Below are 26,863 nucleotides of genomic sequence, written 5' to 3'. Positions count from 1 at the left end.
TTATTCATTCATCGCCATATTCATTTTCATCCAGTCCATAGCCATATGGTCCTCCATAACCTGGTCCAGGGTAGCCGCCCCCAGCTGGCCCATAAGGATACACCCCCGGATACGGGTTCGGACCACCGAATCCATATCCCGGATATCCTGCCGGTAGTCCCGGTCCACCTGGATAATTGGATGGAGCCCCCGGCATTCCACCTGCCCCTCCGAAAGATGGTATCGGGAACGGCAACGTGATTGGAGGACTGGTGGACCCGCCTTCCGCGCATCCGTACATCCGATTGATTTTCTCGATATCGCTGCGGGAGAAACCCTCGCGTTGACCCATGGTGGCACCGTTCGTGGGACGCTGCAAGAGGCGTGTGGAATAAAACAGATACACCGGAATGTAGCTTCCTTAACCAACGGCAGTATTTTTATTTGTTCGATTATTTTCACAGGTGCTACACAGAAACAGAGTGGCATGAGATGAGTTAGGAATGAGTCATGTTTTGTTCGTAACTAGGCTTCGAAACATAAAGTGATCTACATTTATTCAACAGTGCTGGTCGTGCTATTGTTTTCGTTGTCTCCAAAGGCGGCACCAATGAGGTTTCCGATAAATCCAACAACCTGAGCCCCAGTGGGACCGCTTCCGGGACGTCTGTTCGGCTTGACGGGGCGTGCCGGTCGCTGTGGCTTCGACGCAACTGATCCACTGGACGTACTCCCACTGCTACTGGAGCTGCTACCGCCTTTGCAGCCGTACATTCCGTTAAGCTTGTCGATGTCCCCCCGGGAGAACCCATTCCGCTGACCCATTTTGTTGCCACCGGATTTCTGTGGAGAAGAATCGTGGCCAATTCACACATAAACACAAACACGGGGGAGTTAAAGCCCAAAGAGCATTGATGACAGTACGCTACCCAGATTGTGTGTTGCAATCTTCTCACCGAACATTTATTACGAAATTTGAGCTTAAAAAATAGTATCTCATAGAACGAGGTAATGATTAAAATATTATAATGAGAGGTAGTTTAGTTGTTTCTTGCTAAATGTTTACACTATTCAAATCACCAAGCAGAGTGTGTCTTTACGTGTCCCAACAACCGTCGCATCTATTTGCAGTTGTACATGAGGTTAATCTTCCGCAGATCAAGGCTACTGAATCCATCCCGTTGTCCCATAACACCGTCGAACTTTTTCTGCAGGTACGAAAAAGAAGTAACACCAAAAACCGAATGATCACATTAAACACAAGATTAGTTAACAGAAAACCTTCTCCAAACTAAGCCTCAAACCACGCAACAAACTTCTCACCTTAGCCACGATCGTGTCCTGTCCGTTCGACGAGAACGCCTTCGCTGAGTAGTGCATCACGCTGCCATAGTCATAAGCGACTCCGAATCCGTCCGTGGTTCCGACCTTGGCCTTGGAGAAGTTGTTCTCCGTTCCTCGCTGGATGTTTTGCGTTTGAATGCGCACCCAATCGTCCCGCTCGTAGCGGTTCTGCTCGTGCAGGAACCCAAGGGCGTGCATCAGCTCGTGAACAATAGTGCCGACCTTGGTGGTGCAACCGGGCATCTGCAGGTTGACCTCCTGTTTGCCACCGACCCGTCCCACACTGGACCAGCAGCCGCTGCTGCTGCTCTCGATGGAGATGTAGTCCCGTTCGCCCATGTGGGGCACGAACTTGATGCACGTGTTCTTGTGGTACTGGTTGATCGCGTCCTCGATCATCTGCATTTCGCTGGCCCCTATGAAAGATAGTCAACCTCGTTAGGATTGGGTGTCATTTATTAACGCTAGCAATCAAATAGAGGAGACTGGGAAGACTTGATCCTCTTTTTTTCAAGTCCGATGTATCACAGACCAAAATAAATAAATTTACGAGGTTTAAACACAGATTCTCTGAAAAAACATTTAATTTAACTACATATACTGATGTGCGGTAGATGATTTTTGCTCTCTGATTTTTCGAGACTCTGTCGAAATGATCATGAACTCCCGTCCGCTGACGCAAATGCCAAGTGACCCATCTGATTGGAAGGTCGTAACCAACGCCAGGACATTTTTTTTGTTGCCTTTGTTGCCTACAAGCGATACACGATGCTGATCACACCATGAATGCTGGCTCAGAGACTCATGGTGTGATACCAATCGACGAACTGAGCAAAGGTTTGTCTGTCCGTCAATAAGCCAATTTTTCACAACTGAATCTCTCGCGACAAGCTGCATTCGACAGTAGTAGTTGATCACTTTTGAATTCCATCACGATTGCGCATACCAAACAATTTTAGTTAATAAAATAGTTATGAAATAGTTATTAAGTCAAAACAAGCTATAAAATGCTGGAGAATCAACCCATGCAAGCACTTCTACTCAGATAAGTACACAGGTAGCCCCAATAGTGGAGGTAGTGGGGTTTTAATGAGATTTATCATATTTATACACTTTACGATGGTTTCAGTTGATGCGTCGTGCTTTGAATATCCTGTTAAATGTAACTTATCTTAAGATTTCGCTTGAAAAACTATTGAAAACAATGATTTTCCTTAACAAAATTGACTCCCTTGCACCTATAGTGGTGCAACTGTACCAATAGTGGGGAGTCTCATAAGAAACCAATGGATAGCACCACTATGGGAACCAAAAATAATTTTTACCGCCACTAAAGGAACCGTGTACCCATAGTGGTGCAAGCAATATTTGGTAATTGTTGATGTTAAGTGACATCTATCTCATTTTTGTTAGCAAATTTATTAGTTTATCTATTGATTAAGATATTAAAGCTGTAAATTTTCCATAATAACCAATTAGAAAAACAAATTTTTTTTTGCCGATCTACTAATACCTCCACTATTGGTACCGTTACCCTACGTCTATTGCACTGTGTAACTGTAAATGTCAAACAATCAGTAACAAAAATTGGAAACCGTAATATTCTTATCGATAAACGCCTGCACTCGAGTGTCCTACCACGCGAAATTGTACCCTTCCAATCTACAATAACATCAAAGGAAGAAACTCTTGAATGCGGGCGTCCCATCACGCAGAATTGTGATCATTACGATCCACAATAACACTTATAAGCGTCCGACCAACGCAGAAGAATAATCTATTGAATGCGGACGTTTCACTACGTAAAATTGTGATCGTTTAGATCCAAAATAACACAATTTTTCTTTCCGGCGTCCCACCAATGCAGAGGAAGAATTTCTAAAATGCGGGCATCCCACTGCGCAGAATTGACCTTTCCCGTCAAAATTGTATCTCGTTTTATTGTTTTTCTATTCTTTATCTTATCATATTTTTCAGGCCTTTAACTATATTGAAAATCGAATACATAAACCGAAAAAGTGTGTGAACTGGACTGAAAAATTTACCCGATTTCCGTTCAAAGTCGGGCAAATGTTAGGCCAATCTTGAAAAATATTGTTTATCTTAGTTTTTGACGTAAACTACGTCTAAGGGGAAGACTCGGATACAGGGTGACAAATGAAAATTTCCGAATTCGAGACCGTCACGAAATCATGTAAGATTTTGAACTTTAATAGCGTCTTTATCTTCCGATGGATTTTTGAGATTTATATATCAATCGACTCGGAAATTCTCTACCAATTTGTCAATTATATTGAAACTTTGGGTCATGAACGTTAAAATCAAGACAAAATTTTCAAAACGACTTATCTGCTTTTGTAAACAAAGATTCAAACGAAGATTTGACGAATCTGATAGCTCTCCCACGCAAACCAACACCATCAACAGGTAGCGGAAACCTTCAGCTAGCTATTGGTGGTGTTGGTTTGCGTGGGAGAGCTATCAGATTCGTCAAATCGTCGTTTGAATCTTTGTTTACAAAAGCAGATAGGTCGTTTTGAAAATTTTGTCTTGAAATAGGGTATCGGATCATTTTGGCAACACCCTCTTTTCTTGTCCGCAAGAGTCACGTTTCGGTCGTCGTCGTTCAGTGCGGTTGGCTTTTGGACTCTGCTTTTTGTGCGGTGTTTCGCACAAAAAGTAGAACAATGGAGCCGGACCAGTGACCGCGGTCGAAACAAATGTAACAAAAATGCGTAATGTAGTGCATGGTGTGTAAAAAGTGATGCAGATAGGGACATGTTTGTGCAGGCATGAGACGATCAATTGTTATCAATGCCAATGCCCTTGCTAGTAATGCAATCATCGCAATGTAATTGCACAAACATGTTTATATTTAAAAACGACTTTGGAAAAATGTTGAGCATTTTTTTGCAAACTGAAAACTAATAAGGCCGTTATACACATATTTATTAAAAACTAGCGAAACAAATCCAGCTTTGCCCGGATGTTGAAAATGTCACAATGAACTATTTGCAGCACCGCACTCTAGATCAATTTTCGTCCGTTTGTTTTGTTTTCCTCAACAGCTGACCCAAAATAGTATTCTAATGATTTTTTACATTTCCCTGTTAAATTCACCAACTTTTTGTACATACAAACCTTGCGGATCTCAAAACGAATCGATTAGGGGAAAAATCTTGCAAATCGATCAAGCCGTTCGCGAGTTAAATCGTCAGGAAGGAAATCTCAACTCATGTTTATTAAATAGAAGACTAGTAGACCCGACGAACTTCGTTTCGCCTGAAAGCGATTTATACTCATATTAGTTATCGAGTTAGGTCGAATTTTCTGTTTCATTTGTTCCAAAGAAGGGATGGGCCTCGAATCATCTTACCCGGCCCCAAAAACCTCTGCATACAAATTTTCACGCCAATCAGTTCAGTAGTCTCCGAGTCTATAGGGTTCAGACAGACAGAAATTCATTTTTATGTACATATATAGAAGATTAAGATATGGTCTCCGCAAAGTCAAGTGGGAGGGGGTAGTCTTCTTCTTCTTCTTCTTCTTCTTCTGAATCGAGTGGCGGGAAAATTTGAATGCAGAGGTTTTTGGGGCCTGGGAAGGTTCTTAAGATGGTTCGAGACCCCTCTCCTCTTTGAAACCTGGCTCCTATACAAATGAAACACCAATTTCATCATAACTCGAGATCAAGCAAATGAAACCAAATCTGGCGTGTGGAGGTTTTGGAAGGGAAGATATGTTTCTATGATGGTTTGCAACGCCTCCCCCTTCTGGAAAGAGGGGCTCCCATACAAATGAACCAAAAATTTCTGCATAACTCGAGAACTAATCAGAGAATAAATCAATTTTAGACGAAATAAAGTTCGTCGGGTCTGCTAGTAAAAAATAAATATTAAAATGTTAAAAAAAAACTGAAAAAAAATTCCTCGGGTTTGTTGAAGAATGTTTTTAAAAATCTCAAAATTCACCTGAATTTTTTTTTGTTGCCCCTAAAATTGTTGTTTTTCAGCAAAACAATCAGAAGGGGGAGACTTATTTTAAAAGATATTTATATCGGCCTTATAATATTTTGTCCAATCAAATGCGCACCTGAGTCAGAAGGATTTAAGTTTGATTCAGGAAGTGTGAATGCACTTAAGATATTTTTATAATACGTGGGTGCAATCATGCGGTACTTATTGTACACGACAAAAGCTTCGGAACGCATACGTTCTTGAAACGGGCTATATGAGTTACAATAGAGTTATCACCTTCTTGATCCCTGATTCAAAAGTCTTGCAATTATATTGATAAAATGATATTTCACGGATATTTCATCCATAGTGACACTCAGTGTTGGTAAAATCATACTCAAATCTGAATCATCGAGGTTTCATGCACGAGCTAACTCGCCTGCGATTCTGTAGGAGGAGCATCGCGCTTGGGTTTCTCGGCCAGAATCGCATCGCTTCGCTCACTCACCGAAAAATGATTTCGTTCTAAAAAGCGTCAAAACGCAATCGAGGCGTATGTTTTGTTTATATATGCAATTATTAGCCATTGTTTTAGACGAAAAACAGTTAATTCAATGCATTCAACAATGAAGAACACGTAAATATCATGCAATGATGGAAATTGCGATTCGAATCATGAGCAAATCTCTGGGCCATGATTCTGATGGGATTTGACTCACGCATGGTTTGAATCGCCGATGAGATTTGAGATTTTGAGATTTTACCAACACTGGTGAGCCAGCCAGTGGGAGTTAGATTGTAATAACACACACCCTCTTTTCCCGTCCGCAACGTTTACTACTTGCGCGCATCACAAATTAATCGGGTTTTGGTACATGATTGACGTTTTATGATATCTAGTGATGCACGAAAAACAAGATATGCCTATGATTGGAATGTTTCTGAATAATAAATGTTGCAAACAGAAAAAAGGATGCTCCCCTAGGGCTTCTTCTATTGAAATATTTCATCAAATGCTTCAAAACCATTCGGATCCAAGAAAGGCATCATTACCACTGAGGAAAAAATTTGGGTTTTCATAGTAAATATTTTTTAAACAATTGTCGTACCCAACAATTTTCATATCTTAAGATACGCTAGTTTTGTTCGAAAAATAAGTAATCAAATGAATTTTTTTTAAATATTCATGCATGATGGCACTACAATCCTCAATGAACAAAACTGCCTTACGTAGTTTACGTTGGACGGTTGTGTCTTGTATATAACCCTTCTGATTTTTTTCCAAACAGTATTGATAATCACACTTTTATTTAAAAAAAAATCCTTACTAAAACTGGATCGTATCGCCTAAGCCGACTACAAAAGAAACAGGACAACCTGTTTCGAACCTACTAATCTTACTTACTATCTTCAGCAAAAATGTTATTGTTATTTCAAAATATTAAACAACTTTGGAGAAGATCATGAAACTGTAAAAATTCTTAAAAGTTTTATTCAAACGACTGTTTTCAAAGTAAGAATCCATAAGAACGCTTCATAACTCAACACTTTGATCAGATAGAGCTTCGCTATACTCTGCAAAGTTTTCCATAATAGAATTTTCTACAACTTTTTACTGAAAACACCAACATTGTATTTAATTTTTTGGCGAAAGGAAATTTTCAACTCACTTCTAGGAGGATTAATAACCAAACTAATTTCAATAGATGCGTCTCTTCTTGCCTAAAAACTCTGAAGAGGCCGAACCTTTAAATTGAAAGGTTTAAATGTTATTCAACTTTGATTGAGAAATCGAGTGTTTCAAACTCCAATGCATTGAACACTACTTCTGAATGTAACATACCCCACCCACTCTTACCTTCAAATGTCATCTGCCAACCAAGCGCGTCAATAAGCGCCGGAAGGAGTTACTTAAGGTAAAAGTTAACCTGAACATAATAGAAAAACTTGTAGAAGCTCTCTATAGTAAGCAACATGTGGTTGGTGCGTTGGTGGTGTCTTTCTCGCGCATTATTAAAATGAGAAAAACACATTAGAGAGGTCATAATAGCACTTTAGGGGGATTGGGGATAGATTCGATTTCTATTTTTAAGTGGCAAAAAAATAATGTTTTGTCAATAACTCTAGAGAGCAATGGCTGATCGGGCCAATTTTCAATAGGAAACAACTAGACCGCATTCCGCGTCGATTGCAAAAATCAAGTGTAGTGCTGATGGTTTACAGCGGAGTACCAAACTGTTTTGTTGGTTAAATGTTGCGTAAAATATTCTTTTAGCTATTAATACGTTATCAAGCCTATTGCGTGGATCTTTTTAGGAGCTTTTAACGATATATAAAGATGATACTTTCAGTGGCGTCGCGTAACCTCACTTTCCATCTGTGCACTGATGCAAAAAAAAGTTTGGATATTTTTACAGCCTAAATAGAAAATAAAATTATCAGACCGTATCAATATATAGTTATTCTTTGCAGTTCCGCATTAAATGCCTTAAATTTAAACTCGGTGCACAGGTATATTGAGGTTAGGGAAACACCACTTGATACTTTTGAGATGAAAATATGTCAAAGCTGCCAAAAACTGATCTTGCGGTATTTGTGCCTTTCCCGTGCATTAGATATACTAAAAAAATTGAGTGAGATTTTCGAAGCGTGTTTATTGTATGAAAATTGTATTTTGGCTCTAACTTTTGATCCCATAGACCAATCTGGCCAATTTTCTATAGGAAACAATGAGAAACGAGTCCCCATCAAATGCAACTTATTGCAAGCAAGTCTGCTGAAGATAAGTTCCTAAAATTTTAGTAAGTTTTATTTTGCGCACATACACACACAGAAAGACATCATCTCAATTCTTCGAGCTGAGTCGATTGGTATACACCACTATGGGTCTCCGGGCCTTCTATAACAAAATTGTCCTTGGGGTGAAGATATAGCCTTTTCGTTACACCTTGGCGTAAATAAATAAATAAATTTATAATTCGAAAAAATCTTCACGGGAAACCATACGAAGAAGTTTTTAAAACTCTTCTCAAAAATTCTAGAAGCAATTTAATTAAAAACGGTAAGCAGTACGGGGTTGGACTATTCTTATAATGTATAATAATCACGATATTTCTATTCGAAATTTTATTTTGTGATATTACACTTAATACACAGTATAAGAAAAGTCCAACCCCGTAATGCTTATCGTTTTTAATTAAATTACTTCTAGAATTTTTGAGGAGAGTTTTAAAAACTTCGTTCGGTTTCCCGTGGAGATTTTTTCGATTATCATCTTTCTGCTTCTTCTTCTTTATGCAACATCAAAGCGCCAATTGTGCCCAGTCAGGAGAGAACTACGGTCTACTGGGAGTTGTACAAATTAGAAGAAGAGTACCTTTTTATACCTTCTTAAGAGCCTTCCTTAGCCGCGTGGTAAGATGCAAGTCCATGCTGAAGGTAGTTGGGTTCGATTCCCGGTCCGGGCTAGGAAATTTTCGAGTTGAAAGTGTTGAAGAGCAGTAAGCTGTGGCTCTATCAAAAAATCATACATAGTAGGCTAGATTGAATTTGAAAATAAGATGCTTCACTTTTGCTTGAATTGTCAACCAAACCAGACGTTCGTTTTGCGCACTCCCAATAGGTTATGGGCCATCGCAAGAACGTTCTGTTAGAAAGTTTCTAGAATTTCGCGGACTTTTTTTTGCACCGATAAAGTGTCTTGTCAAGTAAAGCATTGAAGTGACTTCAAGCGGAAGCTGGTCAAGCGGCGCCGGTCCAGCAAATTTCAAGCCTTCCCGGAATTGAACGCCTCATCGGTCGCGAAAATTGGGCCATGTATGAGGTTCGCAGTGCGAACATACCTGGAGCTCGAGGACTTGTGGAGCTGGAAGCTGGAAAGCATCGTAAAGCGCGTGCGACGGTCATTCTGCTGCTGGACCCGATGAATTACATCCCCGTCCGGGAAGCAACAACGGCACAGCAAGTTTGGGCAAAGCTGGAAAAAGCTTTCGAGGACACGGGCCTAACCAGGCGAGTCGGGCTTCTCCACAAGCTAATCAAGACGGAGCTGTCATCGTGTGATTCCATGGCCGACTATGTGTCGACGGCGCACCAGCTGGATGGGATTGGATTTGCAATTTCGTTGGGGTTGGCACCTTATTGCTGGCTGGGCTCCCAGAAGAGTATCGTCCCATGATCATGGCCCTCGAGAACTCCGAAACACCCATTACCGGAGACGCGATCAAAACGAAGCTGCTTCAAGAGGTGAAGATTCCATCCACTGATTCGGCGCTAGCTGCGAGCAAGGGAGCGAATCGCAGCGGGGATAAGCTTGTGAAGAAATCCGAGCCCAACAAAAGTCAAAGTGTCGGAAATATCACAAGTTTGGTTACATCGCGAAGGAATGCAAAAGTGCACCAAAAAGCAACGCATTTTGCACAGTTCTTTCGACATTTGGTTCCAACAACGAGGACGAATGGTTTTTCGAGTCTCGTGCAAGCGTGCACATGACCCGGAACCAAAATATGCTGGCGAACATGAAGCGCTCGGACAGTGCTAGCAGCAAATGGCGGCAGGATGAAGGTGAAGGCTCAACGGTTCCAAGCCACAGTGTCAGCAAGAGACTATTACGGTGAAAGAAGTACAGCTGTTCTCGGAGCTCAGTGCAACTCTGCTGTCGGTGCGCCAGATTGTAAAGAACGGACACACAGTGATTCTCACCAACAACGGGTGCAGCATGGTCGATATGGACGGCGATATTGCGACCGGTATTCGGGAGAACAATTTCTTCAAATTTAAACAACGGCGGAACGACACGAAAAGCGTACTTGCTTGTTTGTCAGCCGAGAGTCAGAATGTTTGGCATCGGAGCGAGCAAACCGGTTGATTGTAGAACAAGCTCGATGCATGCTGTTCGAAGAAGGACTGTCAAAGGCTTTTTGGGCGAAAGCTGTCTCGACGGCCGTATATTTGATGAATCAACGCACGGCCACGATGTCACTCCCGAGGATGCCTGGAACGGGAAGAAACCAAATTTGGTACCTGTTATAGTGTTCGGAGCCAAAACGATGGTGTTCACTGAGAATCCAAAACACAAGAAATGAAATCCCGCGAGTGTATCCTTACCGGTTTTGTTGCCAATCCCATATCCGTTGCAAACTTCTTGACCTTAATTGACCCAAGCGGCTTGGTCAAGATGTCCGCAAGCATGAACTCCGAAGCACAGTACTGCAGTTCGATATCACCAGATGTGCAACAGCTTTTAGTGTAGTGAAACCGCGTGTCAATATGCTTAGACCTCTTCTTCTGCTGATCCAATGCAACGAAATCCAGGCAGCTCATATTATCCTCGTAGATGATGGTTGGTCTCTGTTGATTTTCGTTCAATTCCTCTAGCAACCTGCGCAGCCAAATGGCCTCCTGTGTAGCCTCCGAGAGGGCCACATATTCAGCCTCCATGGTCGACACGGCAACACAGCTTTGCTTCCTGCTAACCCAAGTAACGATTGCTCCTCCTAGGCGGAACACGTATCCAGTACACGATTTCCGGTCAGTACTATCGCCCGCCCAGTCAGCATCACAAAAACCTGACAACAGCAACTCACGATCAATGTTTCCAAGCGTCAATCCATAGTCAACTGTGTGTATAAGGTATCGTACTATACGTTTTGCCTCGGTCCAGTCAGTAACTGATGGGCAACTGACTTTTCGACTCAGGATCCCGACCGCCGCCGCGATATCCGGACGACTATTGACGGATAGGTATAAAAGACAACCGATTAGCTTGTGATAGTCTTCATTACTTTCCATCTTTGGGCTACTTTCTGTCACTTTGTAGTACCCCGGATCCATCGGGTACTTTGAACCCTTAGCGTTATCCAGACGAAACCTTTTCACCAACTTCTCGATGAATGCCTTCTGAGAAATCACAAAGAAACCATCCGAATTCCTTCGCACACGGATTCCTAAGAAACTTCTTATGCCACCTAGTCTGGTTATCTTCAGCCGTTCCTGCAAAGCTTGCTCTACCTTTTCAATTTCCTCCTCCTGTGCGCATACCAGCAGCAAATCATCCACATATATTAGCAAATATATCCACCCGTTCTTGCTACAACGTTTACGGTACAAACATGAATCCGAATGACACTGCTCGAACCCAAGTTGCTTGAGTATATCCGTCAGCGTCTTATGCCAAACCCTCGCAGCTTGCTTCAATCCGTAGATACTACGCTTTAACTTGCACACTTTCTTCTCATTCCCCAGCACTGCGTATCCCGGCGGCTGACGCATATACACCACCTCGTCCAGCTTCCCATACAAATACGCCGACTTTATGTCCAAGTGTTTCACGTGCATCCGACGATGGCCTGCTACAGTCAGCAGCACTCGAAATGTTGAGCACATTGCTACAGGAGCAAATACCTCTTCAAAATCCGACCCGAATCGTTGGCTGTAGCCTTGCGCCACGAGTCTGGCCTTCATCCGCTCGACTGTGCCGTCCGCGTCAATTTTCCTTTTGTACACCCACTTGCTACCGACAATGTTGCTAGCAGGTGGAGGGTCCACAAGCTCCCATGTTTCGTTTGACATCAACGAATCGTACTCTTCATCCATGGCTGCTATCCATTCATCTTTCTCCGCACAGCTGACCGCTTGCTCGTACGAAGTGGGCTCATCATCCACCGTTGCCATGCCAACAAAATAATCATCGAAACGGACTGGCAATACTCCTCTGGTAGAACGACGTGGATTCTCACGCTGAATTCCCTCTCCCAGAGCAGCGACATTCTCTTCACCGTAGTACAATTCTTCAGCCGATTCATACCCGTTCATATCTTCTTCTTCTTCTTCAGGTCCTTCCTCGGGTTCAGCTGCAGATGCCGCCTCACGTGGTGCTACCGGGACCGGCGACGGTTCCAACTCGACTGTCGATTCACTCGCTTCCAGCTTCCGCTCGGTTTTACGTTCACTATCCATACGCCAATCCTCGAGAAACTTCACATCCCGGCTGATGGTGATCCGTCCCGACACCACATCCAACAGCCGATAGGCCTTGTGCTCGTTGGAGTAACCTACAAACACCAACTTACGCGCTTTAGGCTCCATTTTCTTGCGTATCTCGGCTGGAGTACGTACCCAAGCTTCGGAACCAAAAATCCGAAAGTGCTCGTACGATGGAAGTTTTCCGTACCACTTCTCGAAGGGACTCATTCCAACGGACCTTGAAACAACCCGATTCTGAATATAGGTTGCCGTCAGAATCGCCTCTCCCCAGTACTTTTGATCCAATTTTCCAAAATTTCGCCTCCAACAGCATACAGAGTGCCATCTCCTTCAGGTATCGGTTTCGCCTCTCTACTACGCCATTCTGTTGTGGCGAGTAGGGTGCGCTGAACTGGCTCACAATGCCTTCTGTCCGCAAGTAGTCCTGCAAATCCTTGCTGATAAATTCTCCGCCACCGTCTGACTGCAGCACCTTGAGAGTTTTTCCAGTCTGCGTCCGGCAGAAGCTGATGAAGTCTTTGATTTTTGCTGCGGCTTCCGACTTCTTCTTCAGAAGATACACGAACGCCATCCGTGTATGGTCATCAACCAAACAAAGGAAGTATCGATTTCCACTTGGCGTACACTTCATCGGTCCACTGAGATCGGCATGTACGATATCCAGTTTTTCCTTCGAACCTCTATCGACGCTTTTCGGGAACGGCGCTCGTACCATTTTGCCTTCAATGCAACATTGACACACTGTGCGTACACCACAATCAACGAGCTTCATGCCATCTGCTTGCTTGTTTTCGTGTATCGACCGAACCACATCAGGATCCCGGTGTCCTAAACGTCGGTGCCATGTATGCAAGCATTGCGATGTGTGCGAAGTTTGGACGCTGATCATCGCCTGCTCTGGAACACACATTCGGTATAAACTACCGTGTCGTTCACCTACCGCACATACCTCTCCACTTCGCTTGCGAACCTCACACCGATTCCCACTGAACACCACATCAAAGCTTTTCTTGGCAAGTACACTCACCGACACTAGTCCACTAGTAAGTTCATGTACATATAATACCTCATTCGGCTCAATGTCTGCCGGTTCTCCAGCATCGGTCACATCAATAATGATACCACGGTCAACACCACCTACTTCAGCTCGCTCGCCGTCAGCCAACATCATACTCGTCCCACCGGTCGTTTCCAGCACAGTGAAAAACTTTCGCCATGTGACGAGAAGCACCAATGTCTATGAACCAGCTCGATGGACCAGCTTGTTCCACCATCCACGCCAGCGGCCCCTCCGAAACTATCTGAGCTTGCTTGGCTTTCGGTTCTTCCGGCTTCTTCCTCGACGATTTCAATGATGATTCAGCAGCTACTATATTCGGACAATTTCTCTTGAAATGCCCCGGTTGATTACACTGGAAGCAAGTTCTCGTTTCGTTATGCCTACTTCCACCACCAGCAGATTTACTTCCACCACCTGCACGTCGCCGGCGATGTTCCACCCGCAGAGCTTGCCCGCTACCCGAAGTTGCACCTCCGCTGCGTTCTCGACGCTTTTCCGCTTCCGCCAATAATTTGGACTTCACCAGTTGAAGTGTCAATTCGTCCCGTGGCCGCTGCTCCAATGCCGTCGCTAGATAATCATAAGAGTCCGGCAGCGAACACAGCAACATAGCCACTTGCAATTTATCCGGGATCTCGTCGCCAACATCTGCAATTCGCTGCAGCAAATCGGAAAACATTTGAAGGTGCTGCTCCATGTCATCGCCCTCTTTAAGTTCCAAGTGCGTCAACTTCTTTAAAAGATACACCTCCGAACCCTTGTCGTGGTACGTCTTCAAGGCATCCCATGCCTCGCTCGCAGTCGCACAATTCCGTACAATACTGGTCTGGTCATCCTCAATGCACAGCCCGATTGTCGCACGAGCTTTCGCGTCTGCCTTTGACCACTCATCGGTCACTGGGTTCGGAGCCGGCTTGGAGATTACGTCCCACGTATCCTCCCGGATCAGCAGCATCTCCATCTTAAACCTCCACGACTGGTAGTTGTGGTTGTTTAATTTTTGCAATGCAAACCTCTGTGAATCCGCCATTTTGCCGTTTGCAGAAATTTTCCGGTTGCTGCTCAACTTCACAACCGACCGAAACAAACGAACCGTTCCGAGACCTCACGCGCACGAAACTATTAGCAAAATCGCTAATTTATACTGTGCCCATAACCTGTGGGCGGACAAACGACCAACGGGAACAGAACCGTCTGAATTACGGACAATCCGGAAACGAATAATAAAGAACTCACGACGCGAACTTTTCAACGTGTTTTTATTACTATAGCAGATCGAACAACATAACAAACGTCATTGAATACATATTGATTTGTTTCTCTTCACAGGGGTGGATTCGTGTATGCGCCTAGCGATACATTTCAATATAGCGCAACACGGAAGAAGATGATGGTTTTTTTACTGACTGTGAAACCACTGAAACGAATGAAGTCAGTAGCAATGAGAGCGACGTGTACACAGATTCCGTGATCAACGTGACTAATGTGTTCTCTCCGCGAAAATCTTCAAATCCACCTCAGTCACCGGTGTTGAGGCACAACGGTCTGTCGCATATCAATTCTCCACACAGAATCACCCGTGATACCAAACCCGAAGCCGACGGGCCGTCCACCAGCACGGTGAGGCACCAGGATGCATTGTCTGGGAACAATTTCGAACGCTGGAAGACGGCGATGAAGGACGAGTATAACGCGCATAACAACAACGGGACCTGGACGCTGACAGAGCTACCGAAAGGCAGAACGGCCATCAAGTGCAAATGGGTCTTCAAAACAAAGCACGATGCTAGTGGCAACGTTAACCGCTACAGGGCGGTTTTAGTAATCAAGGTGTACTGGCAGCGAAAGGGGTGGACTACGATAAGACCTACTCCCGCTCATTCGTTACAGTTCACTGCGGTACCTATTTGCGATGGCATCATCGCGTTCCTACAAGGAGATCTGGAAGACGAAATATTCATGGAACAACCACCATGTTTTGTGGAACCCGGAGAACATCAGCTGGTGTGCCGCTCAAACAAGGAACTTTGCTGTCTCGAGCAATCTAGTCGGGTGTGGAATATCAAGCTAGACGCCGCCGCATTGAAGAAGCTTGGACTGATCCAATCCGAGTACGATATATGCCTGTACTATTGGAACGATGACGGTGTCGTTGGACCAGACGGCATATATCGCGTCCATCTTTCGTCGATTTAATATGCAGGATGCGATAGTGGTTGCGACACCGATGAACACCGGCGAGAAGCTTTCGAAGGAAATGTCCCCGAAGACCGCAGAAGAGATCGAGCAGATGAACCAAGTTCCATACCGGGAAGCTGTCGGATGCCTGGATCTGGATCGGATCTGGCACAATGCACGCGACCAGACATACTCTTCGCCGAAGCACTGGGAAGCAGTGAAGTATCTTCTCTGATACCTGAATGGGACAACGAAAATGTCATTAAACTATTCTGCGACCGGCTGCTCGAAGCTCGTTGGTTATTCTGATGCGGACTGGGCATCTGATCTCTTCGAAAGGGAGTCAACGAGCGGGTACGTATTCCTGCTGCAAGGAGAAGCAGTATCCTGGTGCTGTAAGCGACAGACCACCGTATCTCTCTCAGCGTGTGAGTCGGAATACATGGCCCTGTCTGGTGCGGTGTAAGAGGCGTCATGGTGGCAAGGACCGGTGTCGCAATTCAGCGAACGAAAACCAATCGAGTTGCGATGTGACAACCAAAGTATTATATGTATCGCGCAAAACGGCGGATACACACCCCGGAAAAACTCATTGATATTCGGCACCATTACATCCGTATTGCGTTGGATCGGAAGATCATCGAACTAAACTACGTCAAGACTGAGGTTCAAGTTGCAGATGGTTCGACGAAGCCGCTTTAACGAAACAAGCTTGAACGAGACCGAAACGCCGTGAGATTGTCCAGCTTATGGAGGAGTGTTGAAGAGCAGTAAGCTGTGCTTGTACCAATAAATCATACATAGTAGGCTAGATGGAATTTGAAAATAAAATGCTTCACTTTTACCGACCCAGACGTTCCTTTAGCGCACTCCCAATAGAAAGCTCCACTGGGCATAAAGGTATCATCGTGTTTGCCTCATGATATACGAATGCATAATGTTTAACTCGGCTTTTATAAACCTCGCAGTTAACAACTGTGAAAGTGCTTAATAAGCACTAAGCTACGAGTCTTCAATGCCCCAGTGGAGGATGTAATGTCAATAAGAAGAAGAAAAAGAAGAAGAATACCACTTTTACCACTTTTGACTGTTCTCCTGCTCGTTTGGAACGTACATTTGTATGGAACTGACCGATGATTCTGTTTCAATTCTGACACTTGACGACACTGTTATTATACACGGAGAAATGGGAAAACCCTAAAGTGGGTGTTTTTTCACCCATCTTGGAGATAAGTGGACTAACCCATAAGGTGGGTAAAGGACGTTTACCCATAAGTGAGTAGGGAGTCTGTACGTCAAAAGTGATGTATACTTTTCACCCATCTTCTTCGAAACAAAAATGTGGCTAGATGGGTGAAAAATACCCATTTTGATAAACATTTTTTGCGGTTCTGAGGATTTGGTGATAAACATGATATTAAACTGAAATTAATTGCATAATACAACACGTAGTTTATTTATTGCCTCTTTATGTTTAGTAGCATATACATAATACAGGTTCAACTAGCCATTTAAAAAAAACTGAAAACCGCTGCCCTTCAAATCATTCTGGGTGCTAGCAATCTCTCTGGTAATTTAGTTTGAAGCCCGTCAATATATCCATGCCATCGGATGAAACATCATATTGTCGGTGAAAACGAGGGTGAAAACATATGTCAAGCGAGATGTCAGGAACAAACATAATCTAGGAAAAACATACAATTGATGTATTAGCTTAGGGATATTTGGTTATAGTCATTTGATTAAGATCCAGAAACACTTACCTTCAAGCAAAATCGGCAGATCCAGACTAACATTATGTTATAAATAAACACAGACTTAAACATTCCAATAAAATAATTTGTCCTATTAATTACGGACGGAATTCTGAATTCAGACGACACTTGTTTTGTAAAAATAGTGCTAAGTATTTTTTCATCCATAAACGAGTGAAAAATACACATGTTCCGAACAAAACAGAGCTGTCTAAAGGTGGGTATTTTCCACTCATTTAGCAAAATTTGAAATCACCCACCTTTTTGACAGCTTCATATAGCTTCTGAAGGTGGGTGATTTTAAGACATAAAAAGTGTATTCACAAATCTCCGTGTAGTCACTGTAGTGTACTGTCCGTTGTCTAATGCTAGGTGTTAAGTCGATGTGCTTGTTCTCGCTCATTTTTTGTTGGGGATCATATTTTTTCGCACAGTTGTGTAAAACAAGTTGAAATGCATCATCAGAACCGGTGCCCCCCGCAATTGGGGCTAGAAAATTATCATGGGTTGTAGCCCCCCGAATCTGTTCATTATCGTAACAGCTACCGAAAAACGTCTCTCATGGTATGCTACCTATCGAGAATGTATACAGCCATGATAAGTGAGAGATTTTCACATTCTCATTTGGATTACACAAAATCAATAACACAGAGATGTGTTTGCCTCACACGCCTCACACAAAACGGACCTAAGGTGCCTGCCAGAGTAGACGCGTCTACGCGACGCCGCGCGAAAATTGCACGCAAAGGAATAACAATCAATAATAAGGAGCTGTCAAATCGTATGGACGCTTCGCTTCGCTTCGCATTTCGCGTCTACTCTGGCCGCACCCAGAACAACACCTATACACGGTTAGATGACTTTACCCATTAATGGGTACTGTGTTATTGTTGATATTATTCCACCGTGAAAATTCACCCATTTTCTTCAAAAGCGCCACTACTCATTAAAATGGGTAGTGGCACTTTTACAAGAAAATGGGTGAATTTTTCACGGTGAATAATATCAACAATAACACAGTACCCATTAATGGGTAAAGTCATCTAACAGTGTAGATGAGCGACAGTTACACAGGCACAAAAATAGCTCGTGTGGTTTTATTGAAGCTGAATAACAAAATTATTAAAGTGTGTCATATGCTTTATCTCTGTGTTGGAGCATTAAATTTAAATATTTCTATTCTTCGCAAGATTCTTTTAGAAGTTTGAGAAGACAGCATATCAAAGCATATCTCATCATGCGAAAGCGATTATGAGCTGACCCGTTGAATCGCAGATACTTCTCGAAATCATAAATACCTACGTCAATAACAATGAAAGCTTTGAAATGAAAACTCCTTATGACTTGGACAAGCCTCCCAGAATCCAAAATTGATTTCACTGGAGTTTTCGATACGATACGCAACACACAAATCGATACGGAAGCAAGACACAACTGACATTTATATTTATTATTTCACGCATGCTGCGACGCAGCAAAACTGGAATAATATTCAATAATGACAGTTGTGCATTGCTTCCGTATTGAATGGGGTGCCCTTTAAAACGCGAGTGAAATTACATAGGTTTGTCGAGAAAAATACGAAACTTAGATCTGAACGACTTCCATAGAATATAACTGCTGAGAATGAAAATAAGCGTTCACTTTCAGTAAATATGGCCTCATTTAAACATAGAATCGATAAAGTTTGCCATCCATCTCCAAAAGCTTTATCTCCTTTACATCAGAAAATTTAGAGATTTCAGTGTCCTGATAAGAGCAACTCTTAGGCCCAATGTCGCCTTCTGAGGTATGGCGTATTCCTAATCGATATAGTATACTCAGACCCGAAATATTGGAAACATGTCATTCTGCAGCGCTCTCAAAGATAATTATTGCTTTATTCCGACTCTACCCAAAAGCATCCTGATTGCATCGCAAAAATCAGTAGCAACTCTACTTATGCATAACTTCATTTCTTATCAATATGGTTGATATAGGGTAACTGTTCCGGTTCTTCATCTCAATGCTCTCATGTTCATCCCACCAAAACCAAAGAAAAGAAAAGTATTTTGATTTGTTTATGGGAAAAGGACATTTCCCCTCTCAATTTAAAAAATAAAGTTTTATTAAGAGAACAGAGAGCAAATATTAGTAAACATATAATAAATCTGTACCATATATATAGTTAATAAGACATTCATATCGAATGAAAAAAACTGTAAACACATTTCCCGGTAAATTCGGGAAACTAATGATCATATCCCAGGAATCCTGATTTCCGCGAAGTTCCATTTCCCGGGAAATCCTTCCTGAGAATAGAAGGCAGTTTTTTTTTCGACTAATACAGATATAAAGGACTATGGCCCACACCTTTATTGAAGCACAACGGTGTTAAGTATTCAGTCTGTGCGACCTGCCTTTGCCTGGAAGAGTTGTACAAAAACCTGAAGTCTGCCATATAAAGCCCTCTGTACACCTCCCGTGAACATGAACATGAACAAGAGGTGAGAAAGAGCGATAATTTCACAGTGAACATCGTCGTGGACAATCGAGTCTAGTTGGAAGTGTTGAATTGTTGCCCACGAATGCAGGCAGCAAGTAAGTGTGCAGTAGTAAACGAGGAAAATAAAAATGAAACATATTGTCGCATATATGTAAATGAATTATTTGAGTGGGTAATCTTCGGAACGATGTTGAACAAGTTGTTTAATTTTAAACATCTTTTCGTTTAAATGTTCGGGAATTTTGTTAAGAAAATCCAGTAGGTACATACTTATGATTAACTTATTATACTTATTTATGATACGTAATGATTTCTGAATGGCAAATTTTCAACTGTGCTACCAAATGTATACATTTTGCACCGTTCAAAGCTGAATTAACAAGTTCCGGTGATCAATTGACCTGAATCCAAATATTATCTTTCGACTGGTTCGCATCAAAGGAGCTCTGGCAAAACTACCCACGAAGCATGTAATTCACACGATTCATTGTGTTCCACACATTAATACAATAATGTTCAATTATGCAATTATAGTTAAGAAAATGCGAATTTACAAAAAGAGAAGTAATTTCTTCTAATTTTCTATCTAGTGACTTCTATCCCATTTGAACGATTGATTTTGACATGTAGTAACAAGTTTAATTTGATGAGGAGTTATTTTTTTTTTTTTTACTTTTGCTAGATATAATTTTTGACTTTCTTTTTTGGCTTACATTTGTTTTATACTTTTCTTCATCTCATTTTTTTTTTAAATTTATTATTCATTTGTTCGAATAGTGTTAATTAATGTTTGAATATTTTACCAGTTCGCCAATTAAAAATCCCAATTTTAGCTCAAGTTTTCGTGTATAAAATTCAATTGATCACGTATCGTATATCGTACTATTGAAAGTCTTAATATGTATTCAATAATTTTTGCTGTGCTAAGATTTTGTTGATAGTCATTATCCAAATTATGTAAATTACTCACATAAACTGTTTCAAATAAACAACTTTATTGAATAAACTCATATAGGTATACCTAATCACAAACATTCTGAATGATAATTATTATTAATATCTGTACCTCGTGGATGGTCATAACGCAAAGAGCATACAAGCATGTGTACCAAAAAACAAGGGCAGACAGACAGGCAGGATGAAAACGACAGAGAGGCAATCTACACATCTTGTTAGATTCTTCATTCTCCCTGTATTGCTGTGGTGGATATATGGCGAATATGGTGTATATATCAGAGAGGAGAGAAGCTTTCTCTGGAACATCAAGGAAAACAATTCCACGGAGCTCGTTCACGTTCGAATGGCAAAAGCATTCTGAAAATCTATTCACCGTGAACGACAGAGGCGATGCACAAGCATATCGGAAGCATATCAAATGATTCAGTAGTAGCAAAGCAGAAAAAGTATGCCAAGCATTTATAACTAATATAGCTAAGACTTTGAATAAACAAAACAATTAATAAATAAATAAATGAATGACTTAAAATTAATGGGTTGATAAATTAAAAAATGAACAATCGATTAAATTACAAAATTATTGATTTGAAAGACTAGGTAATAAATGGATAATTTTTTAGATTAATAAATTCAGAAATGAATGAATTTATAAATTATTGAATAAAAAAAAATATAATAAAATAATCAAAAATAAAATAGTAAAATAAAAAGAATATTTCATAATAAGTTTATAGAGGTATGGTAATAAATTATTAAATTACCAAATTGATAAATAAACAAATTTATAAATTTATAAATCAATGAAATAATAAATTATTAAATTGATGAATAAAAAAATTGATAAATTAATCAATTAATAATTAATAAATTACTAAACTGCCGCTGCAAGCATAACTGTCTAATATTTTCATGATTTGCTATCTATATGGAAAAGTTTTGCTTTTATTAACAGTAAACTAATAAATTAAAAAGAAATTAATAAACTTATCACTCAAAAATCTAATATATCAACAACAAAAAATGATAAATCAATAAATTTATTTTGAAACTTAGTAAATCAGTGACTCAATAAATAAACGAATGAACAAATTTTAATTAATGAACAATGATGATGGTGTTGTAAAAAATACACAAAAAAAATATATTTTTTCCTTCATTGCACACTAGGTAATCCGCTTTCAAAAGAGGAAAAAATAATAACTTTCTTTACGGACAACTTACAGAAGAGATTAAAGGCTTATTCAAAAAGGAATTTTCCAAAGAATTTAAGAATCAAGGACGTGGAACACTTCTGTATGTAGTTATGAGGCTCGTTTTGCCCCAATGTCCCATACATCACGAGTTTACATATTTTTTGTCATTTTATCTTTAGGACATTGCTCTAAAATTGTGGTCATCTCTTCACTGTGGATCGACAGAAGGGCACTACATATATTTTGCTGGAAAAAGTTGAAAATTTCAGGGATTTTGGTGTTTAATAAGCGTCAAAATGCATTTTATTTGAATTTTCCGGCCGCGTCAATTTGAAATCGTCGCAAAGCAAATTGTCGCCAGCAAACATGGCCATAAGATCTGTCAGATCAACTACGAAAAAAATGGTTTGATTTCAATAATCAGATTATTTCCAGAAGATGAGTACTGTTTTTTGAATGTTTTAATGATTTGGCTTTGCATTAACACAGATTTAAATTAAAGATATTGGCGACGATTTTAAAGGTGCATAAAAAGTGATCGACGCGATTTGTTACCAGCGAAACTGAAAATACTATTGATTTAAATGATATTTGCCAATAATATAATGAAAATAACAAATAAATATATATTTCATTGAATGTATTGAATTATAGGGAACTTTGGGGTCATACAAGTCTAAAAGCACATTAAAAATATATATATATATATATATTTACAAAATAGCATAAATTTTTTCACGGACGACCGAGGAGAATGATGTCGTATTCACCCCGCGATCAGCCAAATTGAGGACAAAAACGTCGCGACTACGAATATTTAATGAGACGCACAACCGTTCGCTTATAACTTAGTCAATAGACTGAACACTCTTACCGCGCTTTCGCTCAAGTTTCCGTCCACCCAAACCTCAGACACCATCTATCTCTTTCACACTCATATTCACCCAATCTTTCATTCCTATACTTGCATGTTACATTCGTCAATCCGCTCATCGACGTTTGTGCTTTCATTCTTGCGCTGTAGAAAATTGAAAGCTCTAAGTTGAAGGCTGAGTAAAGATGCATAAAGCTTTTCGTTGACATCTATACACTGAAGGAATTGTAAATGCCCTAAATTTATTTTAATTTATCAGATGCTCAATCGTATTCACTACAAATGAGAGCTTATTCAAAAGAAAATTTTCAAAGAAATTCAGTGAGTGATTTTTTATAGACGCGGGATACTACTGTATGTAGTTATTGAGCTCGTTTTACTCCAATGTCCCATAAATCAATTTTTTTCATATCCTTTTATCTTTAAAATATTGTACTAAAATTGTGTTTTCCTTTTCATTGTGGATCCTCAAAAAGCACTATACATATTTTGTTGGCAATAATTGAAAATTGAAGTGTTTTTGGGGTAAAATAATCATCAAAGCGCATTTTTGTGGATTTATTTTTAATATAAAATAAACTTCTAAGCTTGTTGACCTCAAAAACCCCTCGAATCAATTTTTTCAATACAATATACGAGTATTTGTTATTTTCATATAATTGACAAATTATCATTAAATTTATATTACTCCATCATCTATTAGCTCACAATTATTGAGCTATATAATTGCATAGTGGAATTTGGGCGAAAAGGCATGAGAATAGAATATTTCCGATCTCATCCTATCTATTGTCACATCGACTCTCAAATAATATGATAACTCTTGTCTAGTTGTGCGATCGGGTATGGTTTGGAAATGTTCGGCATCGGCTCTATCGAGAAGTATTTAAAAATCGTGTTTAACCAATAAATCACGAAACAAAACATTTGCGAAATGATTTACTTCATTAGTTATTGTTTCACAAACATTTATCAATGTCTGTACAACATGTTTGGACAATAATATCAACAATCATCTGTAAATATTTTTTATTTTTACAGAATACATGGAAAATTCACACCTCTATGGATCCACAGTGAAGAGATGAACACAATTTTAGAGAAATTTCCTAAAGATAAAATCTAGAAAAAATATGAAAACTCGTGATAATATGGAACATTGGGGCAAAACATGCTCAATATCTACATACAGAAGTGTTCCACGTCCAATGAATTTTCTTGGAAAATTCTCTTTTGAATAAGCCCTTGAATTCTTCTGTAAATCGCTCGTAAAGAAAGTTAAAAAAAATTTCCTCCTTCGAAATCGAATTTTCCCATTGTGCATTGGCCTTACATTCCACTGAAACTTGGCTTACCTTCTAGAGTAATAATTTGAAAGCTGTCAATCGCATAAGTATGTATGTGTGGCAAGTAAAATGGATACACTATACACTGGAAGGAAGCCGATAATGTTTCCAACCCGCAAACATTCTAGGCCGGACCGAGAATCGAACTCGCCATTTGTGTTGGGAATCCTACGCCTTTGCTCGCAAGGCTAACTGGAGGCCCGTATAAATTAATATAATTTAATAAAAATAAAACACCAAAAAAACCAAATCTTCCAGTCGTATTTCTTTTGTATATAAATTAACTATTACATCAAATATAAATCATAAAATAAAAAAAATATGAATAAATACAATGGTTTCTAGTTAGCCTTGTCAGCAAAGGCGGAGTATTCTCGATTTTCGTTGCGGTCTAAAAGATTTTTTTCGGGTTTTCAGCAATCTCGACTCACTGGCCATAGCGTATCTTTGTACTTGCAACATAAGACACATATCCATGCAATGGACGGGTACAGAATAGAAACATCAAATAATAACTGTGGAAATGTTAATGAAATATTGAGTAAAGAAGCAGGCCAGGATTCAGTGGTAATATAGAGCCATTGAAGAGGTAGAAGAAGAAGAAAAATAATGAATTAATTTTTTTTATGAATGAAGTAATTTATCTATGAAAATATAAATTTTTCGATTGAATATACGAATGATTGAAGTATTAAAATAAAACATATTTAAAGAGAAAAAATAATATTACCAAATAATAAAAAGAAACACAATTCATTTATGAGAAACTACTGAGTTAGTTTCCTTCCGACCAAACCGATACGAGTGTTAAAATGAGCGACAGCGACACACAAAGCAGGAACCCACCGAAACCGATTCAACGAGAACAGTAAACACTCTCGGTCGGTGTGAACTCCCAATCCAAATCAATCTATTCTCCTTGTATTTTTGAATTCACCACAGCTCCACGTTCATGTTCACCGTCGCGTTTACACTTGCGATGAGTTCATCGCAGATACGATTTCACGATGATTTCACAGGCATGACCGTGGAATGCTCATAAATCTGATATTATTGATGTTTTTCATGTTTTTATGCATCTCACTACTAATTGCAGCATCTGCCTTTCATTTGAACATGATTCCCTCACGATTTGAGTATGTATCAAGAAATTATTATCGAAAAACAGTTTATTCACGTTCACGTTCACGGGAGGTGTAAAATGCGCTTAATACGTTTTGGGATTCAGCCTCTGGAATGGGTTATTCACAAACTAGTAAATGACTGAACCTTGATCGTTGATTTGTTTTCAGCATAATTTGATTTCATAATTAATTTGATGATAATTTCATTGACATTAAGAATATTTAATTACTGTTTGCGAAAATCATGGCTCCATAAAACAGCTCGCAGTTTAGCTCTAAATACTACTGGATCCAATGCTTAATTATTTGAAAATTTGATCATTTTTACTATAAAAAATCAGTTTTTTTCAATGTGCGCCTTATTTGTCTGGTTTATATTTAATCGAAAATCGATAGTGCATAGCTGAATATTAATGTGCATAAAAGAATAAGCGGCAACCACTTTTTTATATTTTTAATCTTTGGTCATTGGATTAAATATATTAATAATTTTCAAGTAGTGTATAAAAATCCAAATTGCTGCTACAGGGTTTAACCCTTTCCTTCCCATGGTAGCTGTAGAGCTCCATCAAATTTTGCACCTTCCAACATTCATCAAATTATTCCAACAACAAAAAGCAGTATTTGGCACAACTTTATGATTTCATTAGACTGCAAATATAATCAATTTTGAGTAAAAATAATGAAACTATTGAAAACAATCAAGTAACTCAGTTCAATCAAAGGTAATTGCCTATTTCCGGGGATTAAACCACCCGACTTGGACGTTAATTTACAATGTTATGAAAACTCATATGTGAATATGTACGTTATGTGGAAGATATTGATTTGAAAAATGTATTTAGGTAACCACTTTTCCTTCGATGGGACTCAGAACCCATGACCCTACAGTAGGGTCATGGGTTCGAGTCCCATCGAAGGAAAGTGGTTACCTCAATACATTTTCAAATCAATATCTTCCACATAACGTACATATTCACATATGAGTTTTTCATAACATTGTAAATCAATAACTATTGATTTACAATCGAAAACTTTTTTTTTGTTTTCCACTAATTTTAGCTATGCCAAATAACTTTTGTTCTAGCATTTTTTCCATAGATGATTCCTTCCTATTGAAATCTTTGAAAAAAGTCGTGGGAAAGAGAGGGTTAAGAGTCTTGACTAATTGCTGCTATATTTAAACATCAATGTACTTACGGAAGTTTCCGTTGATTTCATACGGAACCACACCACCCGGCCATCGAGTGCTCTTGTCCACCATCCCGTTCCTGCCAGCGGGTCTGTTGATCAACATATCTCCACCCACGTACGATCCCAGCTCCTCTGGATTGACGTCATGTGTCTCCGGATCATAGTTCTCCACCAGCTTTCCAATCTCTGGATCCGGCTCGCCATACAAATCCAGTCCCAGTTCAGACAAATCAATCTCGTCTTCACTTCCCTCAACTTCGTTTTCATCCCGAAGGATCACACCGGATCGCACGTTCACAAACAGCCACGCTGCAATAGTAATTAGCAGTACTTTCCGCGACATCACTCGGAATTTATGTTTTCTGTTCCTCGAAAATTATAATTGAATTTATGACTAAGTAAAAGAAACTTGATCGTTACCGAGTGAACACCAAG

General features: G+C 40.1%; 1 protein-coding gene across 2 annotated transcripts; it reads right to left on the bottom strand.

The window, feature by feature from the left end:
* Positions 1-400: 400 nt before the first annotated feature.
* Positions 401-26,863, bottom strand: LOC134220094 (zinc metalloproteinase nas-4). 2 transcript variants are annotated; one of them, XM_062699073.1, is made up of 3 exons: positions 26,435-26,863; positions 1,303-1,739; positions 401-822 (listed from the first exon to the last, which is right to left on the bottom strand). In XM_062699073.1, exons 1-3 carry the CDS (start codon positions 26,769-26,771, stop codon positions 535-537), a joined length of 1,062 nt encoding a protein of 353 aa, XP_062555057.1. In that variant the 5' UTR covers positions 26,772-26,863; the 3' UTR covers positions 401-534. The 2 variants fall into 2 exon arrangements, with proteins under 2 accessions (XP_062555057.1, XP_062555065.1); XM_062699081.1 differs by lacking the exon at positions 401-822 and adding an exon at positions 850-1,187.

The sequence above is a fragment of the Armigeres subalbatus genome, chromosome 1, assembly GCF_024139115.2.
Source record: "Armigeres subalbatus isolate Guangzhou_Male chromosome 1, GZ_Asu_2, whole genome shotgun sequence".
Classification (NCBI taxonomy): Eukaryota; Metazoa; Arthropoda; class Insecta; order Diptera; family Culicidae; genus Armigeres; species Armigeres subalbatus.
This window is presented reverse-complemented; position numbering and strand designations above follow the sequence as displayed.